This window comes from Panthera leo, chromosome C1 (genome assembly GCF_018350215.1).
Source record: "Panthera leo isolate Ple1 chromosome C1, P.leo_Ple1_pat1.1, whole genome shotgun sequence".
Taxonomy (NCBI): domain Eukaryota; kingdom Metazoa; phylum Chordata; class Mammalia; order Carnivora; family Felidae; genus Panthera; species Panthera leo.
Window position 1 is genome coordinate 94,624,074 of NC_056686.1, and position 18,887 is coordinate 94,642,960.

General features: G+C 48.5%; 2 protein-coding genes across 4 annotated transcripts; one reads left to right on the top strand and one right to left on the bottom strand.

Moving 5' to 3' along the window:
- Positions 1-210: 210 nt before the first annotated feature.
- CC1H1orf162 (chromosome C1 C1orf162 homolog) lies at positions 211-5,439 on the top strand. Of its 3 annotated transcripts, none has more exons than XM_042953409.1 (7): positions 211-285; positions 2,000-2,119; positions 2,293-2,340; positions 3,525-3,585; positions 4,071-4,165; positions 4,430-4,497; positions 4,664-5,439. In XM_042953409.1, exons 3-7 carry the CDS (start codon positions 2,304-2,306, stop codon positions 4,823-4,825), a joined length of 423 nt encoding a protein of 140 aa, XP_042809343.1. In that variant the 5' UTR covers positions 211-285; positions 2,000-2,119; positions 2,293-2,303; the 3' UTR covers positions 4,826-5,439. The 3 variants fall into 3 exon arrangements, with proteins under 3 accessions (XP_042809343.1, XP_042809344.1, XP_042809345.1); XM_042953410.1 differs by lacking the exon at positions 211-285 and adding an exon at positions 316-791; XM_042953411.1 differs by lacking the exons at positions 211-285; positions 2,000-2,119; positions 2,293-2,340 and adding an exon at positions 3,739-3,931.
- A 7,629-nt stretch (positions 5,440-13,068) lies between these two features.
- TMIGD3 (transmembrane and immunoglobulin domain containing 3) lies at positions 13,069-18,438 on the bottom strand. Its single transcript, XM_042948629.1, has 7 exons — positions 18,399-18,438; positions 18,074-18,133; positions 17,970-17,980; positions 16,451-16,670; positions 14,812-14,877; positions 13,604-14,077; positions 13,069-13,472 (listed from the first exon to the last, which is right to left on the bottom strand). The coding sequence occupies exons 1-6, from the start codon at positions 18,436-18,438 to the stop codon at positions 13,908-13,910; spliced, it is 567 nt and encodes a 188-aa protein (XP_042804563.1). The 3' UTR covers positions 13,069-13,472; positions 13,604-13,907.
- Between the last annotated feature and the right edge of the window lie 449 nt (positions 18,439-18,887).

Consider the following 18,887-nt stretch of genomic DNA (forward strand, 5'->3'; position numbering starts at 1 on the left):
CATTCTGGTGTTCGTGTGTCAAAAGATACAAAAGAAGCTGTTTATGGGATTCAAAAATATATGCTCTTATAAAAAACAATTAAAAGTTTATATATATATATAGTGTTGGCCTCAAAGAGGAAGTCTGCCCTCAGGTTCAGATAAGATCTTTGCGACATACAGCCTGATGGCGGCAATAGCAGTAATCGTTTCGTCATTTCTGAAAAGTAGTACTAAGTCACGGAAACAAATGAAAAGTTCAGTCTTACACGATTGGCGTCTTGTGACCGGACTTTTTCTTAGAAGGTAATGCCTTTACTCCCATGCTTTTAATCTAGATGAAATAATCATTCACCAAAAGAAAATGTCATCTAATTTTTAGTGGTTGCTATCCTTTTTTTTTTTTTTTTCTGTTTAATTTTATTTGGTGGGGGAAGGGTTGTATTTTGAGTAGCTGCAGTTAGTTGGTAGAATTTGTGGCAATCAGTAAGATTCTTCCCCGGGGGAAAATGTGGGAAAGTAGATAGCTGTTTCTATTTTAATTTATGCTCTGTCAAATGTTTGTTTGGAGTGTTGTTTTCAAATGGAAATGTGTTTCCTGCTTTTCTTGGTCTGGATCTGTAAGTAGTTATTTCCCCGCGGCACTGTGTGTGAGGGTTTTGTCTTTCAGGGTGGGGTGGCCCAAAATATTTTAAAGGTGGCAACAGGGACATTTCTTTGTGGATGGTGGTAAATTGAGAGCCATTCAAGTGAAGATTAAGATTTTACAGAATCCTACGGATCCAGATCCTCTCCCTCTCATCTCCCCAGTGGTAAGGTTCAGTATAAATCCCTAGGGGATCAGAGTCTTTTTAGGGCAGACACATTATTTCAATATTTCAAAAATACTCTGTACTAAATATTTTATGGTGCTCTACAAAAAGCACTGTTGACTTTTAAATTAGAAAAGGAGCAACAAATGCTAGAAAAATTGTTATCACCGGTGATTCTGCTGTAATAGTGGGCTTCCTATATCTCGTGTCTCAGAATTCTCACCAAATTTTCCTGTCGGCACTTTTCTTATTATCCTAGGTTACGTTATTTGGCCAATTGTAAGGCACTTAATGTTGCTGTTGCGGTTGTAACTGGTACATGGCGATGAGGTATCCTTCTCCCGACCCTCCCCATGTTCAAGGACTTGGAAATTCATTCATTTTTGAAAGCTGAACAATTAAACACAAATAATTGATGACATTTGTTGTCTAAATACATGACCTTAAAGTACACCAGGTATAAGGAGAGCCAAAAATTCTTGTCAGGGCATGTCTCAATATGAAGTAGAACTGTGGTCTTCTAAAATTGTTTTATTATTTTATATAAAGAAAAGTGGAAACCATTTTTATCAGCGAAGAAACTGGTTAAGCACACTATAGTACATAGCTGTAGCAGAAAGGCCTATCACCACTAAAAATGCTTATGGAGAGTTTTGAGTGGCATGGGAGGGATGTTTATGATTAAAAAAAAACTTAGTAAAAATAACAAAAAAGGAGACATGAAGAAGGCTCAACCAGATTTTAGGCAAATGCATGGAAGTATAACTAAAAAGAATACACTAAAATATTAATAATTGGTAGTGGGATTTGGGGTTATTTTACTCTGCTGCTTTTAGGTACTTTATCTTTTTAGTACAAATAAATAAAAGAGAAAATACAGAAAGTTTCACATAACAAGCAGAACCATAGCCTAGATAAGGACACTGACACACTTGGAAAGACAATATGTGGACAGAATAAAAGCTCTGATACAGCCTAGAGGAAGGACCTTGAAGAAAAAAATGGGTCCAAGCTTACCCAGCACCGCCAGGGAGGAGTGAGGCAAATACATCAGACCTATATGACGTTCAGTCTTAAAGTCATGCTTTCATCTTCTCCCATACTTAGTTCGATTCAATGTTTACCAAGAAAAACTGGTTTTAACGGACTTTCTTATATGTTCTGATAGAACACACTAGTGACACAACATGTTCCTTATGTCGTTTCAGTGTCTACATCAGTCTCCTGTGAGTTACTTGCTTGTGAGTCAGTTCTGGACCAATCAGCCTATTCTTGGCGCTCCGCTAAGATTAATTCCGGACGTGCAAAGCTGAGGACTAGTTGCTGAGGTGTGGTAACCATACCATATGAAGTCTGTGACCCCTGGCCTCACCAGAACACCCACCCTGACTTGCCTCTCTCTCATTGCTACCGCTCTGATATTAAAATCACACTCTCAGAGTTTGCCCCTTTGTTGCCTTTCCTTTCCAGGCTTTCTAAGAGGAATCTTTTTTATTCTCAGGGGAAGACGGCATGGGAGGAGGTCATTCCAAACCTGAATGCAACAACGGTAAGTCCAGGGCAGGAAGCGTTACCTGCCCCACTGCTGAGTTAATCTGGACTGGCATCACCACCATCAATTTTACCTTGATGCAGAATCTAATGACAGGAAGAGAGAAAAGGGGAACCAGAGAGAACAATCTGGTCCTCCCAATTTGAGTAAAGCATGTCTCTGTGCTCAGTACCAGACAGGCTGGGTAGTTTATGGCAATACACTTCCCTTCTCTTCCTGGTCCCCTATTTATGGTGCAGGCATTAACACCCTGCCCTGTCGCTGCCTTTGGCTAGTCACTGTTAAAAGCTGCCCTGCAAACAAAGGAACAAACTAAAATAGGTAGCAGTTTACAAGGCCAAGTTCCCCAAAACATTGGGAAATGCTAGTTCTGGGTTTTGCTTTTGGTTCTCTACTCCCTGGCCTTGAGATTGTTGGCTTAAGTCCCAGGGAGCATATCTCCTAGGGGTCCTATTAAATCTTTGAGGGGCCACAGGAGAGGTTTGTTTGTTTGTTTGTCAAAGGGACACATGGGACTACAAAAACGCTAGGCTTCTCTTTCATTGGTTTAGCTGATGGAGTTTTTTGTTTGTTTTTTTAATGTTTATTTTTGAGAGAGAGAAGGAGAGACAGCATGAGTGGCAGAGGGGCAGAGAGAGAGGGAGACAGAATCTGAAGCAGGCTCCAGGCTCCGAGCTGTCAGCACAGAGCCTGACGCGGGGCTCGAACTCACAAACTGTGAGTCATGACCAGAAGTCGGAGGCTTAACCAACTGAGCCACCCAGGTGCCCCTAAGCTGATTGTTTTTTAAGTTCCAGCTCTAATTTTCACATGAAAGGATCGAGGATCTAGGAAACACTGTTCTCTTCTTTTTTTTTTTTTTTTTTTTTTTTTAATGTTTATTTATTTTTGAGAGACAGGGAGAGAACATCAGCAGGGGAGGGGCAGAGAGATAGGGAGACACAGAATCCCAAGCAGGCTCTGCGCTCAGCCGGACGCGGGGCTCGAACTCCTGAACTGTGAGATCGTGACCTGAGCTGAAACCAAAAGTCGGACACTTAAGCCGCTCAGGCACCCCTCCCCTATTGCAGAGTGTAGCACCCCCAGCATTTATCTCCACGGGTTGCTTGCATAGGGAGGGGCGCCTGGGGACATTCATGAGACGGGACAGGGACACTAATCCCCTTTCTGTTCTCTCACAGACGAACAAAACACCAACACAGTAGCCCCAACACCTCCGTTCTCCTTCTGGGAGCGCACCAAGTAAGTGCTCCGCCCATTTCGTCTGGTACCCCAAGGCCCCGGATTTTGCGTTGCCAGCTTGGGAGGGTGACTTAGGAGGAACTTAGGAGGGCGGTCTGGGGAAAAGGGACCAGAAACAGCTGAAGAACTGAACTGGTTTTTTTTTATTTTCAGAGTGTGGTTCTTAACCCCAGGTTGCCCAGGGAGGGGAGATCCCTCAAGAGATCCATGAATCCCCTCGGCGGATACATGAAATCTGCTCTGGGGGGGTACCTATGAAGATTTCAGGGAGGGAAGAGAGCCCACAGTTTTCACTGAGGCCTCAAATAGTTCTGGAACCCAAAAGCAAAATGCTGAAAAGCAGTGGGTAAGAGTGAAAGTCACCTAACCAACATGGCAGCTATTGCAGGGATTTATGCACGGGTGGGAAAGAGGACCTTCTGGCCTCTGGCAAAGGCCTTCAGAAGGTCCAGTGGTCCGTCTCCTCCCTTTCTTTGCCAAAACAGCATACAGTATTTGCTCTTGGCCTTTTTTGCCGGGGTCCTGATCACGCTGCTGCTGTTGGCCCTTATCTTCTTCATCATAAAGAGCTACAGGAAACGTAAGTGGTCTCTGAGAGACGGCACGGCTCTCACTGCCCAGCCGTTGAGAACAGACGTGGCTCTGAGGGGGAGTAGAACCCAGGGAGCTCACCCTGTCTGCACACTGAGGACCTGAATCCCCAAACTTCTCCACCTGCCCTCCCACCCTCCACGCTTCCCACCTCCAACACCCAGCCTTCACCCCAGCCTGCAGGGAAAGCCTTCCCATTCTTCCAGACCCCATTGCTGAGACTTGTCCCTCTCTCTCCTGGCACCTGAGGCAGGTCACTCTAGTCCCTGCGCCCTGGATCCTCCCTTCGATCCTCACTCTGGCCAAGATTCTCCGGCCAAGGTAAGATGACCACGTTGTTTCCGGGACCCTGGGCAAGTGCATCTTGGAAGGGTTCTTCTGCTCTCTTTGGTCCTCTGTGACCACAGCTTCCAAATGGCTTCTAAAGAGACACCTTCCTCCAAATCCAACTCACTCACTCCTCTGCCTCCTCCTCCTTCCTCTGCAGCTTTCATCCCCAGAGGAAGCACTCACCTATGCTAGCATGACTTTCCAAATCGCAGAAGAAAAGAATCATTACCTGACTGAGAAACATTCTGCAGGCTTGGATCCGGTTGTCTACTCTCAGATCAAAGTGACAAACTCACCCAACCTTTCCAGTGAGGCTTGACACCAGTCCCTCTTATCTCAGCTCCGTCTTTATATAATCACTTTCCCTTTGGACAAATTTGGGACCACAGCCTGACCAGACTACAGTGGAGTTGTTGGGGTGTGATCTGGCCATGTTAGCCAGCATGTTTGAAGACCAAGGGCCCATCTTTCCCTTGGCCTGAGAAAAGATTGCTGGCCCAGCCGCTTGAATGGACAGTCTGATAGCCCCTCAAGGGCTGAGACTGCCTCGCTCGTCCCCTTTCAACGAGTGTGGTAGTACAGAGCTCATGGCACAAAGAGTGTTCACTCAGGGCCGCTGATCAGTTTGGGAGAAGTCAACCAACTGGGCAAGTTAGCAAGAATTACAAATAAAAGCAAACCCCCTGCAAAGCCGGCCCCTCCTGCATCATGCATTTGTCTGTCCCCGTCACCTCCAAAGACGCAGAGCTCATGCACAGCCAGAAGCCTAACAGAGGTGACGGGACTCTAGATCAAGTTCAGGATTGATTGGGGCACAGGTCTCAAGCTCTGCACCAACTAGCTGCATTCTTTTGGGTAAGTGTGTGAAACTTTTTTTTTTTTTTTGATTTTTTAAAATGTTTATTTTTGAAAGGGAGAGAGACAGAGCGTGAGCAGGGGAGGGGCAGAGAGAGAGGGAGACACAGAATCCGAAGCAGGTTCCAAGCTCCGAGCTATTGGCACAGAGCCCGACCTGGGGCTCGAACTCATGAACCCTGAGATCATGACCTGAGCCCATGTCGGATGCTTAACGGACTGAGCCGCCCAAGTGCCCCAAGTGTGTTGTTAAACTTTTCAAAGCTTCAACTGCTTCATCTTGAAAACAGAATAATACTTACCTCTTAGTGTGAGAATAAGTGAGATGGCATCTACTTACGTACTTCATACGTTCCAGTTTTACATAAATACAAAGTCCCTGTTGTGTAAAGTGCTATTCAAACCACCTTCTTGCTATAGCATAAAAGATATGCCAAGCAATATTACATGGAACTAAGGATTAAATGTTAACTCCCCTAAATCCTAATGGATAATCCCATATATAATCCCAGTAAAAATACCAATAAGATTATTTTTCACTCAGTGAGGTTCCTGTATAGATAATAAACAAGAAAGTAAATCCAGGAAAATCTATACAAAGAAGCAAATAAAAGTAATCTGGGAAGGCTAGTCCTCACAGCTAACTAAAAGTATTATTTTATCAAGCATGACGGACTAAAACATGTTCCTGGTTCATGAATAAACAAATGGGATAGAGTAAAAAGACTAAAAAAAGATCAAAATCCATGAAGAAATTTAGAGTATGACGAAGATAGTGTATCCAGTCATTTGGGGGAAATTGGTTAATTCATAAACGGTGTTTAGACAGGTAGGTAGCCATATGGATGAAAGTAAGACCAGAATCCACACCTCTCTTCTTAAATCATAATAAATTCAAGATACATAAAAAATTTAACTGTAAAAACATTATAAAAGTATTAGAAGAAGGGCGCCTAGGTGGCTTGGTCGGTTGAGGGTCCGACTCTTGATTTCAGCTCAGGACATGATCTCACGGTTCGTGGGCTCCGTGCTAACCGTGTGGAGGCTGCTTGGGATTCTCTCTCTCCCTGTCTTTGCTCCTCCCCTGCTCGCACACAGGCGCACGCTCTCTCTCTCTCTCAAAATAAATAAACATTTTAAAAAATTAAATTAATAAATAAAAAATTTTAAAGTACTAGAAGAATATATAGGAGAATTTTTAAAACATAGTGGTGCATGCCTCAAATGTATGACCTGGAGCCAGTAAACCAGAAAAGACTGATTAACTGGGCTTACAAAATACTATTCAAAATGCCAAGCTTGGAAAATATTTGCAAAGCACCCTATAGCCAAAAGGCTAATTTTCTTATTATATTAAGAGCTCCGGAATATATTAGGGCTCCTAATATATTAAGTCAACAGGGAAGAAATCAGCAACTCAGGAGAAAATAGAAGACCAAGGATAGGTCTGTTGGTCACAGAAAAGGAAATGTAGTGGCTTGTTTAAACATATGAAGAGGTACGCAAGTTTACTCGTAATGAGAGAAACAGTAGTTAAAACTACAATTAGATCTTTTCTGTCAGTGACGTTGGCGACCTTCAGAAAGTTTGCTAACAAACAGCTTGGGCAGGACTGTGGAGACCCAAGGCACACATACAATTGCTACGGAGGCAATTTGGCAAGAGCTGGTGACGTTTTAAAATCTGCTGCTGCGAAGCGGGTGATGGGCATTGAGCAGGGCACCTGTTGGGATGAGCACCGGGTGTTGTATGGAAACCAATCTGACAACAAATTTTATATTAAAAAAAAAATCTATTGCTGCGAACACATCCTATGGAAAGTCGCCTATGTAGTTGAAATCGCAGTTCATAAGATCGCCTAACACTTAGCAAGGCTTGTTATACTCGAAGTGTATTCTAAGTGTTTGGCACGTGTTCATGGAAGCCTCACAAAACACTAGGAGGTGACAGTTTTACTGTTCCCATTTTAGAACAGAAAGGGAGGCTCCGAGAGGCTCAGTAACTTGCCCGAGTTCACACTGCTAAGTAAGTAGGGGCGCTGAGGCTCACACCTACGGAGGCTGGCTCCGGAGTTTGCCCGTTTTTCCATTATCATCAATGATCTGAAATAGTGAGAGATGGAGAAAACCCTCAGTGTCTGTTGAAGAGGGGACTGGCTAATGGAGTACAACGTAGCCATTAAAAAGAAGGAAGCCACTCTATGTTTGAAGAAAAAAAAGATTTCCAAGTTATGTTAGATGAAAAGTACCAGCTGCAGAACAGAATTCTGAATACACTCTATTCATGTCCAGTAGAGAACGTGTGTGTGTGTGTGTGTGTGTGTGTGTGTGTATGCACATGTGTGCCTGCACGGGTGCGCACCTGTATTTGTGCACATCTAGTCTCTGAAAGAAAACACCATGAACTGGTCTTAGTGATTGCTCCCCTGGGAGCTTGATAACTGAGGGACCGAGGGGTAAGGGTGGGAGGAGGTATTGTCCCTTAAAAGCCTTTCGGTAACTTTTTTTTTTAAATGTTTTTATTTATTTATTTATTTATTTATTTATTTATTTTGCTTTTATTTATTTTTGAGAGAGAGAGAGAGAGACAGAGACAGAGACAGAGCATGAGCAGGGGAGGGGCAGAGAGAGGGAGACACAGAAGCCGAAGCAGACTCCAGGCTCCGAGCTTTCAGCACAGAGCCTGATGTGGGGCTTAAACCTTTGAACCTCGAGATCATGCCCTGAGCCGAAGTCGGACGCTTAACCGACTGAGCCACCCAGGTGCCCGATCCTTTCTGTGACTTTTGAAGTTCTTCATTTACCTTGATGAGGATCTTCAGGGGACCTGATACCCAGTGCTCCCGTCTCCACCTGAATTCTGAACCAACTGAGAAACAAGAGGACTCAGCAGAGAAAGAACAAAGTACCACCTTTATTACAAACGTAGTGCTGGAGAACACAGAGAAAGTGTGTCGTCAGAGAATTGGGCAAGTCCCCTCCCCTCCCCACATCCCAACCAGTGGCTCAGCTGCCCCCAGGAGTTGCAGAAGAGATCATGTGCTCTTTGAAAGCTGCACCCAGACTTTCCCTTGCCGGTTAAAAAAGGAAGAGGAAGGGGCGCCTGGGTGGCTAGGTCAGTTAAGCGTCCGGCTTCGGCTCAGGTCATGATCTCGCGGTTTGTGGGTTGGAGCCCCGTGTCAGGCTCTGTGCTGACAGCTCAGAGCCTGGAGTCTGCTTTGGATTCTGTGTTTCCCCCTCTCTCCCCCTCGCCCCCGCTCATTCTCTGTCTCTCTCTATCTCTCAAGAATAAATAAACTTAAAAAATTAAAAGAAAAAGAGAAGAGGAAGGGCAGAGCGGGTACACCCAGCGTCCCACCCATAGACTCACATCAGATAGGTCACTTCTTCTCTGTTGGGGTATCATTGAGGAGTGTTACCCTAATGGAGCTCAGTCTGCAGCAAAGGAGGCAAGAATGGGAGGCAAGCAGCCTCCACAAATCTCTTTTAAAAAAACATTAGGTAAGGGGTGCCTGGGGGGCTCAGTCAGTTAAGCATCTGACCCTTGGTTTTGGCTCAGGTCATGATCTCACGTTTCATGAGCTTGAGCCCTGCATCAGGCTCTGCACTGACATTGCAGAACCTGCTTGGGATTGTCTCTCTCTCCCTCTCTCTCTGCCCCTCCCTCGCTCTCTTTCTCTCTCTTAAATAAGCTTTAAAAAATACATTAGGTAATATTGTAAGAAACTGAGGTAGGAAAATTAACATTCAAAGAAATCAATTTAGCCAATGTCTCGCATCTAGTAAGCGGCAGAGCAACATTTATTTTATTTTTTAAAAAAAATTTCTTTTTACCGTTTATTTATTTTTGAGACAGAGAGAGACAGAGCATGAACGGGGGAGGGGCAGAGAGAGAGGGAGACACAGAATCGGAAGCAGGCTCTGAGCCATCAGCTCAGAGCTTGACGCAGGGCTTGAACTCACGGACCGCAAGATCGTGACCTGAGCCGAAGTCGGACGCTTAACCGACTGAGCCACCCAGGCGCCCCACAGAGCAACATTTAAATCCAAGTCTTCCAACTTCCGATTCCTGACATCTTGCCTGCACGCCAAGCTGGCCCACCCAGAGCAGATAGAATGGCAGAGAAACTAGCAAGGGAAAGTCAGGTGACCTAATTGAGAGCGTGTGCATTCTGAGATGGAGCAGTGGCTCCTGAGAGCTGGATTTTTTAAAATAAGCGTTCATTTTAAAAAAAATTTTTTTTTAACGTTTTATTTATTTTTGAGACAGAGAGAGACAGAGCATGAACGGGGGAGGGGCAGAGAGAGAGGGAGACACAGAATCGGAAGCAGGCTCCAGGCTCCGAGCCATCAGCCCAGAGCCCGACGTGGGGCTCGAACTCGCAGACTGCGAGATCGTGACCTGAGCTGAAGCCGGACACTTAACCGACTGAGCCACCCAGGTGCCCCTAAAATAAGTGTTTATTTATTTTTAAGAAAGAGAGAGAGGGAGGGGCAGAGAGCAAGGGAGACAGAGGATCTGAAGCAGGCTCCACGCTGTCAGCGTATAGAGCCTGATTCGGGGCTCGAACACACAAACCACGAAGTCGAACGCTTCACCTGAGCCACCCTAGCATCCACTGACAGCTGGATTTTGAGAAGGCAGTGGAAGAGCGGGCCCAGTTTGGGAGCAAACAAACCGAGGAGAAAGACGGTTTGGGGACGAGTCTTGTGCAGAGGCCACAGCACAGCAGAGTGGCCAGCCCCGGGAGGGCAGTCGAGGCCCTTCTGTCGTTGGCTGTGGGGAGCACCTCAGGGAGGTCTCTCTAGCTGTCACCCATTCCCAGACTCGGGGCTGACAGCAAACAATTCTACAGACCTGTGAATCTAGAAGCCACCTCAGCTTTCCAGTCGAGAGTCAGTGCTTTTTACATGGCTCCAAGAGGAGGAGTAAGCATTGTCCCAGGGCCACCCACTTGGACATGAAGTATCACATTAATTGCTCTTGCTTTTTTCTTGAAGCTTCCCCATTCTTAGTAGCAGAGCCATACGTTTACAAAGTTTTGGGTTTTGTCTCCCTGTCGTGAAAACTGGTGTGCACCGGGTCTTGCTGGATGAAATGAGCCATTAAGTAATTGACCAGAGATTCAAAAGGTCAGTGCCAGGGACGGGAGGGAAAAAAAGGCTCTAGAACCCTGGTTCATGGAATCAGAGCCAACCTGTAGGATTCTCAGGGAAATGGCTCTCCAGATCCATAAGTATACATCTTCCAAGAATAGCGATAGATGTCTTCATCTGTCACGGAAGATTGATGCCTGCTGTCTTGCCTCATGCAGTAAGAGGCCCCATGGGGCCCAGACTGGATTGCTATTTGTAGAATCGGCAGGCTTGTGCTTGAACGTGGCCACGGAGGAGGGCCTGGAGTTGTTTTGTAGATGAGGGAAAAGGCAACGCTTTTGCCACTGTTTGCTCTGAGACTCTGGGAGGGAGGGGGTCTGGCCACAAGGACACAGGGAGGATGGCAGGAAACGGATGGTCCCCACAACCCTGCCCCTTCCCATCGAGCTTCTGGGTAGCGTTGAGCTCCCCACCGACAGAGGGGTTTGGGTGGAAGACACCGTGAAAGCCTGGACCTAAATGTGCGGGGCACGTGCAGAATTGTGGCACGAGCCATTCTCCCTGCCCCCGCCCCACACTGACCTCAGAACTGCTGATTACCCTGAGCGCTGACACTGGCCGGCACCCTACTGCAAGATACCAGAAGAGCGGGGTTTTTATGAGGGCAGCAGAGGTGGTGATGGGGAGCCCCTGGGAACCCCCTGAAATTGTAGGAAAAGACTTTATATGGGGAGAGAAGGTGCAGACGTGCAGGTGTTGCTGAGAGCTTAGGTAATTCTGCCGTTAATGACGGTATAGCTTCACTTGCACCCACGGCTGCCAATGCCTTGGTCTTGATTTGTGTTTCCTGGTTTGACCGAATATTTCACCCACCACGCCTCGGCTTCTCACCGGTCAAGGGTAGCATCCGTTTAGTCTGGTGGCGGTTTCCCACAGAGGACCACCTTTTCACCAAGAAGATCTGAGAAATGCTGATTTCGCCTCATGGGGGTAGGACAGGGTGTAATACCAATGTAGAAGCAGATATTGCAATGTCATAGTTTAAACTTTCCCAGAAATCCATTTCCAGTGATATCCCAGGAGACGTTAGTCATGCCTCAGAGTTTATTCAACACCAGTGAGGAGCTCATGGGTGAACCAATAAAACACAAGGGATCTCCTGATCCCCTGACCAAGATGCTGCCCTCTCTTCACCTGGCAGCTAGCCGAGGGTGTGGAAACTAAGATCTTGAGATGTTGTCGACCGCGGGGGCAGCCTTGCTCTGGCATGGCCTAGCACAGCTCCCGTGGCTAATACTGTTCTTACCTAGCTGCAAGCCAGCGCCGGCAACCTGGGCGGGGGGGGGGGGGGGGGGGGGGGGGGGGGGTTGGCCTTCGGAACACCTGAGAGATCACAATCCATCCCCAAGGTGTGGGCCAGTCGTCATGGTGACTCTGGCAGCATCACTTTATTTATAAACTAAATGAAAGAGATCTTCAGTCATGTCTGTTCAGGACGAGCCATTTTCTTTGGAGCCAGGACACCAGGAGGAGGGCTTCAAAGAGTCGTCTATTTTGTGGGGAATAGACAAAGGAAATGGAGTTGAGATGTGTTGCCTACCTCTGCCGAATGGTTTCTGCCACAGAAGTTGCAAACTCTCTCCTGGTGGCTTTACGGGGCCTAAACACCAAAGTATGTCTTCAGGGAAGAAATCAGCTGTCATTGCTTCAAAGCCCATTGGTCAGTCAGTAGGGATGCTTGGCACATGGGGCCTGCATTCACCTCCCACCGAGCTTCAGTGATATAATGCAACCGGACCCCTTCAAAGCCCAGGAACGTCAAAGCCAGAAGGGCCCTTGATTCCAGCTTCCATGTTTCAACTGGCTGAGTGTGAGGAAGCAGGCTGGGGCTAAAACAGGTTGCACCACCCCTGGCTACAAGGGAAGGGGGTTGGATTCCGCTGCCTCAACTTCCACGACACCATGTGCTTCTCCCGTACCGTCCTTATGCTAGCTGACACATTTTTCATCCGTGTGATAGTTTGTCTTCCTCCCACTCTACCTTATAAGTGCCATGAAGACAGATGCTATTTCTTTCGCTCATCTTTGTATCCCCAGCATCTAGCATGGTCCTTGTGCTTGAAAGAATGAATGAATGTATGAATTAAAAGCTCGTGGGGAGTATGAGAATGGAGTCCTCAATCGCTAGAGAAGAAAACAGGCCCAGAGAAACGACAAGTTACCCAAGATCATGCCTTAAGGCGGTGACGTTGTCTGTCTTAGCAAAAAACCTAGAATACAATTGGGTCCCGAAGGGAGCAGTCTTGGGTACAACTGAGAAAGATGTTGCCTTGTCTATATTCTTCACCTCCGTGGTTCCCAAAGCTCTAAGAGGACAAAATGGAGCCATGGCTTTGATTTCTTAGGGCTCCTGCTCCACCTGGGGCCACGTTATCACAGAGAGACTAGGAGACCTCACAGCCTTAACTGTGACTCTCAGATTCCTCTGGCGTTACCCTTGTGCTTCCGTAACAGGTGTTGCCACACGTGCACGTGTGTGCGTGTGCGCGCCTGTGTTTTCCATCATTCTCTGAAATGTTTTTCTGCACTTCCACACCCACAGGAGGGGGGAGTCTATTTTGTACCTATGCCTACTGTCTCTCCACTGCCCAAGGTACTTCTGTGTCTTCTGAGCATAAACCTAAAGAAAATTAAAATAAAGAAACCCTACTGGCCAAGCAGTGGCACTTGTATACGATGTTCTTTCTAGCCTGTGTCCACTTGAGGGGTTAGCAGAACCACCCCACGGTTGCCTTAAGAATTGTGGTTTTTCTGATGCTGCCCCAAAGGAAAGGTGCCCAGATCCACACAGTTCCTGCTGAACAAACCTCCTGTTCTCTGTCTAGGAAGGGAGATCCCTCAGTCAGGTGGCTGTGGGGCGCAGGGCCCAGGAAGAGCCAAGGAAGGAACTTGCCAGAGGCGTGGGGATCACAGAAGGAGCTTGACTGGTTCTCTGGCTTCTAGCTGGGCCTTTACCTGTAATTGCCCAAGGGCAGGAGACACAAAGCTTAAGGGCTATTCCTCCCTTGGCTTAAGACTACAGTTGAGGCCATGGGCCTGTCCTCTTCTGCTCCTGACCCTTTTCAAGGAGACTTTTCTATGCTTACCCAGTGGCCCCAGAGGTCCTTTGGTAAGTCCCTCCAGATGAACAAAAAGTTTCAAAGAGTAAGGCTGCCTCCCAAAGCTTGTGTGCTGGGGGGGCAGGTGGCCCTCGCACACACTGGGACCCGTGGTGTGACCATCTCCGGGCCTCCCTCCTCCCTAGTCTACACATACCTCCACTTACCAAGGCTACTGTGTCCTCTCTGTGACCTCTCACAGGGCCTTTGTCACCATGAAGCAGAATCTACCCCTGTCTATGGGCTGACTGCATTGGCCTCCATGGGTCCAGGCAACAGATGAGGGGCACGTTCACTCGTGTGAAAGTTGTTCCTTGGCCCTTTCATTTTCCTTAATCCCCACCCCCAATGGCCACTTACCCCTTCTATTCCTCTGGCTTCTCCGCCTTTTGGACAAGTGACTAATTATAGAGATTATCCCCAAGCCTGTGATCAGTATGCAGATTATGAGAATGGACATCCCGGAAGGAATCGCAGACAGACTTCATGTCGACTGAAAAGAAACCACCTTTCATTTCCGTGCTCAGGATCCCCATTCCTGGGATCTGTCCCTCTGCCCTGCCCGCACCCCACCTAGTCCCAGTAGCTCCTGGCCACCAAGTGCCTTCAGAGTGCCCGTGTTCTCCAGCCCACGCCTGTTTGGACCCGGGCTGGTGGTCTGACCAAGCGGGGCTGAGCCCTTGCCTCAGAAACTAACATGGACCCAGAGCAGGAGAATCCAGTGTTCAGACTGGATGGCCTCTTGAACAGGGGAGACATAAACTCCGGAGCTAGAAGTGGCTGCAACGAAACAGAAAAGGGCAGTGCAGAGAGAGAGAGAGAGGAAGCAAACACACATGAGAGCAGTGGATCAGAGACAGAGACAAAGTCCCAAAGACATTCCGGACTATTGCTGAGGGTGCCATGTCTCACCCTTCATGCATGCAACATTGCTCTCCCCTTAGGGTAGATCCTCCTTTTCAATTAACATCATGAGAGGGCATTTTTGCTATTTACATTCAAGAGTCCTAAACTATATTGTTCTGAAAGAAACCACGTGGTCACATTGAAGCTACACAGTTCAGGTGGAGAACAAGAACCAACGACATGCAGCTAAAGAGCAGCAGGTGCAAATCAGTTGCCACGCTGTGTTATCCTCGCCTGCCTCCCCCCCAACCCCCCAACACCGGTCTGTCCTCCCCAAGGTCCGACTCACCTGGAGGGATTGGCCTTGTGAGCCACATTGGAAGCCCTGCAGCTCCGGTTCCTGTCGCCTGATAGGTCTGCAGCAGAAAGGACTGGTTGGGGGTCAAGTGAGGCCAGCCCCAGGCCTGCCCTTTGCCTTCGGCATCTCCGCGTCTCTGCCCATCATTCAATCCCCAGAGAACGAGTGCTCTGGGCAACTCTGCTGGGTCGAGCAGAGGCACGGGGCGTAGCTGTATAAATGCGCCCTGCACAGGGCACAGGCTGGAGGGAACAGGTAGGAGCTGAAATCCAGCCCACCCTCTGCTGGCCAAGCCATATGCCCTGCCACTGGGCTCCAGGCACCTCGAGGAAGGGCCACCTTTCCAGAGGTGCACCAAAGCCCTGTGTGGACTAGATGTGGCCCATGGTTAGAGAGTCCCAGGCTGAAGGCTATGATACCAGAGGCACAAGAGGGCCAGTCCAATCCTTAAGGAACGGATGGATAGGTGGCATCATTGCCACACTGTGCTCGTGGCAGCCACTGAAACCCAATGGGGGAAGTTCTGCCATGGCCCACCCACACTGCCGTCTCTGGCAAATCTCGTTGGGGAGGGGCAGGGGTCTTTGTTTCACTGAAACTAAGGAGCACATTTAGGCGAGGCCTCTTTCATCCCGAGCCTAAAACAGTGCAGTAGAAACATTTTAGGTGTGAAGGATGCCACACATTCAATAAGATGCTTCCTAAACAAATTACTAGTTGGTCAAGTGTGAGCAAGATTCTCTAGCCCCAGGAGGCTTCCTATAGCTTCCCTTAAGTCCTCGGTTTGTTTTCCTACTGGCATTGTGTTCTGGATTATGATAGAAAAGCATCCCTTCTAGAAATGGAAACACTGAGAAGCCACAGAAGGAAAAAGAGGAAGGCTGGTACTTTCCATAAGCTCTTTGCCTGAGCAGAGGCTTTCTGATTTAAAAAGAGGTTTTCAGCATTGGACAGAAGAATTTGGGTGAGCATCTGGAGAGCTGTGTCTCAGCCCTGGCCCAAAGGAGCAGTTGACCGGCTTAGCCAGACCTCCTCCCACCACAGGCTCAAGTTCAACCTACACCCACCCAGTGGCCTCCCCGTGTAAACTGCACTCCTAACCAGTTTGGCCGTGATAGTTACGCCTGTGGATGAGGAAACTAGTTAGCGGACGGTCTTTGAAGGTCCTCTTCCAGACACCTGGGTCATGTTTTACAGCTTCACTCACCTCTCAAGAAATGGATCTTCAAGATTCTAGACCTACTAGGTTGGCCACAGAGCACAGACGTGTAATGAGAACCTCTGAGCCTTTCCTGGCCAGCAACACGAAGCTCTCCCACCTGTTAGCCCCCGGGAGCCTCTCCAAATGCCATGGGCCAGATCGCTGCAAGGGAAGGGAGGTTCCAAGAGCACCCCTGCGCCCACCCACCCTCCTCTTCCCCAAATTCCAAGTTAATCCCCGGCACAACCGTCAGCAACAACCCTACCCATCAGCAACGACCCTACCTTGGAGAGAAGGAGATACCAGGGTACCCCAAGGAACCTAAGGGGGGCCTGAGCTGGTTCTCACTGGCCTCAGCGAGTATGTACCACACCAACAAACATGCACAACTGCGGGTTACCCCTGACTAGACCCCTGACAGGGTCCCTACCTTTCCCAGACCAAAAATTACTGGCAAGGCCTCCTCTGTCGTCAGTCACAACCAGCTCTGTAAAATCCAAGTCGTCCCTGGCAAAGTCCCACTGGATGCCACACGGGTACCAGCCTGTATCCTCCTTGGTCAGGCAGGACAGAGTGATGATGAGCTGGCTTCCTGTGTCCCTCAGGGCATGACACGCATGCACACACACACACACACACACACCACGGTCCTTTTAAACATGTTGCAGCTCCCGCCACACTGGAGCAAAATCAGTTTAAGCACTGGGGGCTGATTTTTTATTTTGCTTGTTCTGGGTTAGCAACTGCTTTGGGCAGAAAGAGGTCCCGCTAAAACTCACACATTGAAGTGTTAACTCTAGTACCTCAGAGTGTGACGGATTGAGCCTTTAAGGAGGTAATTAAGTTAAAAGGGGGTCATTAAGAATGGGCCCTAATGCAACCTGACTGGTGTCCTTATGAAAAAGGAGTTTAGGGGGCGCCTGGGTGGCTCAGTCAGTTGAGCATCCGACTTCGGCTCAGGTCATGATCTCACGGTTGGTGAGTTCAAGTCCCACTATCAGCAAAGTTGTGTGCTGATGGCTCAGAGCCTCGAGCCTGCTTCGGGTTCTGTGTCTCCCTCTGTCTCTGCCCCTCCCTGCTTGCACACTCTTTCTCTCTCTCTCTCTCAAAAATAAATAAAACATTAAAAAAATTAAAAAAAGAAAAAGAAAAAGGAGTTTAGGACACAGACAACAGGTCGAGGGAAAGTCCTGTGAGGACACAGTGAGAAGGCAGCCCTCTGCAAGCCAAAGAGAGAGGTCTCAGCAGAAGGCAAACCCGCCCACACCTTGATCTTGGACTATCCAGCCTCAGGAAATGTGAAGAAATCAATCTCTGTGGTTGGCTGGACCTCTGAGTCCAGCTCTGGACTGGACCTCTGAGCCAACCTCTGGCTGGCTGAAGACAGCCAGTCTGTGGCGTTTGTTACGGCGGGCCTAGCAAGCTAATGTAGCAACCCTGGAGAAGTCCTGTCCCCTGGCCTGAGGCTGGGGGATCAAGAACTTAGGAGGCCTCTCCCCATTGCTTGTTGGGGGGCTGGAAGAGCCCGAGGATCACTGTTAGCAGATCCCCTGTGTCCACGCTACTGTGGACCCCTCAGGAAGAAACCGAGAAGGTGTGGAGGCTTCTGCGGGCTGCAGAGGGCTGGGAACAGAGGGAGTCACGTTCTGTTCTTAGGAGCTGAGAGCTTCCTATTCCCTCCGGACAAGACCTGCGCGGGCAGCCCCATCATCTCAGCGTGTTGTGTAGTGAGGAAGTCATGTACTCCGTGTCCCCCTAGAAGGTGGCTGGGGAAGTATCTGAACAAGGAGCAGAGATGGGACCAGCAGGCATCTCTCAGCTAGGTCCCCTCAGATGCCGCCAACAACCAGCCCGCACGGCAGGTTCACGTCGCTGATGTCAACTGATGTGACTTGATATCTTGTTTTCCTATCAAACCCACAAGGAAGATGGGGTGGTGCTCAGCTTACAGGGCTGGACCCTGACCCAGGGAGAGGCACAACAGCCATCCAGGTCAGCACGCCGGGGGTGGGGTGGGGGGCAGCAGAGCCAGGACTGGTCCCCCGAGTCCCACCTTCAGGCTCAGGCACCGGCAGACAGTGGAAAGTCCCGGCCTCGTCCATGTGCTCAAACACTTTGAGGAAGAGAAGGGGGAGGGAAGGGGACCTTACACTGAAAGAGAGAGTACAGAGGCCCACATTTTCGTTGAGGCTTTCAAATTCCTCACAACCCTCTTAGCAGAGCAAAGAGCAAGGATGAATTTGGACAGGATCTCTTTTCTCCTTTTATTTTCCCATCCCACTTCTTGGGTGGTTCGAGCTACTAAGCAGGAGGGGAGAAGGAAATGCAAGATGTCTGGGAAGTTTGGAGGCTGCAAATGTTCTTTCCCCATATCTTACCTGAAAAGACAGTCAAGAGAAGCAGAATGAAGAGCCCCATGACTGGAAGGAAGTGAACTTTCACCTGGAATGGTAAGATACCCCCCAGGGTTTCAGGAATCCTGGATCTGTTTAAAGGAAACAGATATCTTTGAGCTTAAGCCGGTTTGATCCTGTTTGAAGAGACCAGGGCAAAACGACCAGTCAATCCAAGCAGTGCTACTATGTATAGCTATCCAGGTTGTGTACTGCACAAGGGTACCTCATCAGAGGGATGCCATTCGTGGACATAAACTTACTTTTATAACAATATGGGCAACTGAAAAAAATTGTGGGCTTCTGGCACCCCCAAAACAGCAACGGAGAGTCCCCTCCTGGATAAATCCAGCCTGCTACAACAAAGCCTTATACACACGCAGACCGGGACAGGCACACACATCAGCACGGACACACACTCAGGTGTCCAACTGTGCCCTGTCCCGCCAGCGGACCGGGTTATTGCCAGAGGAC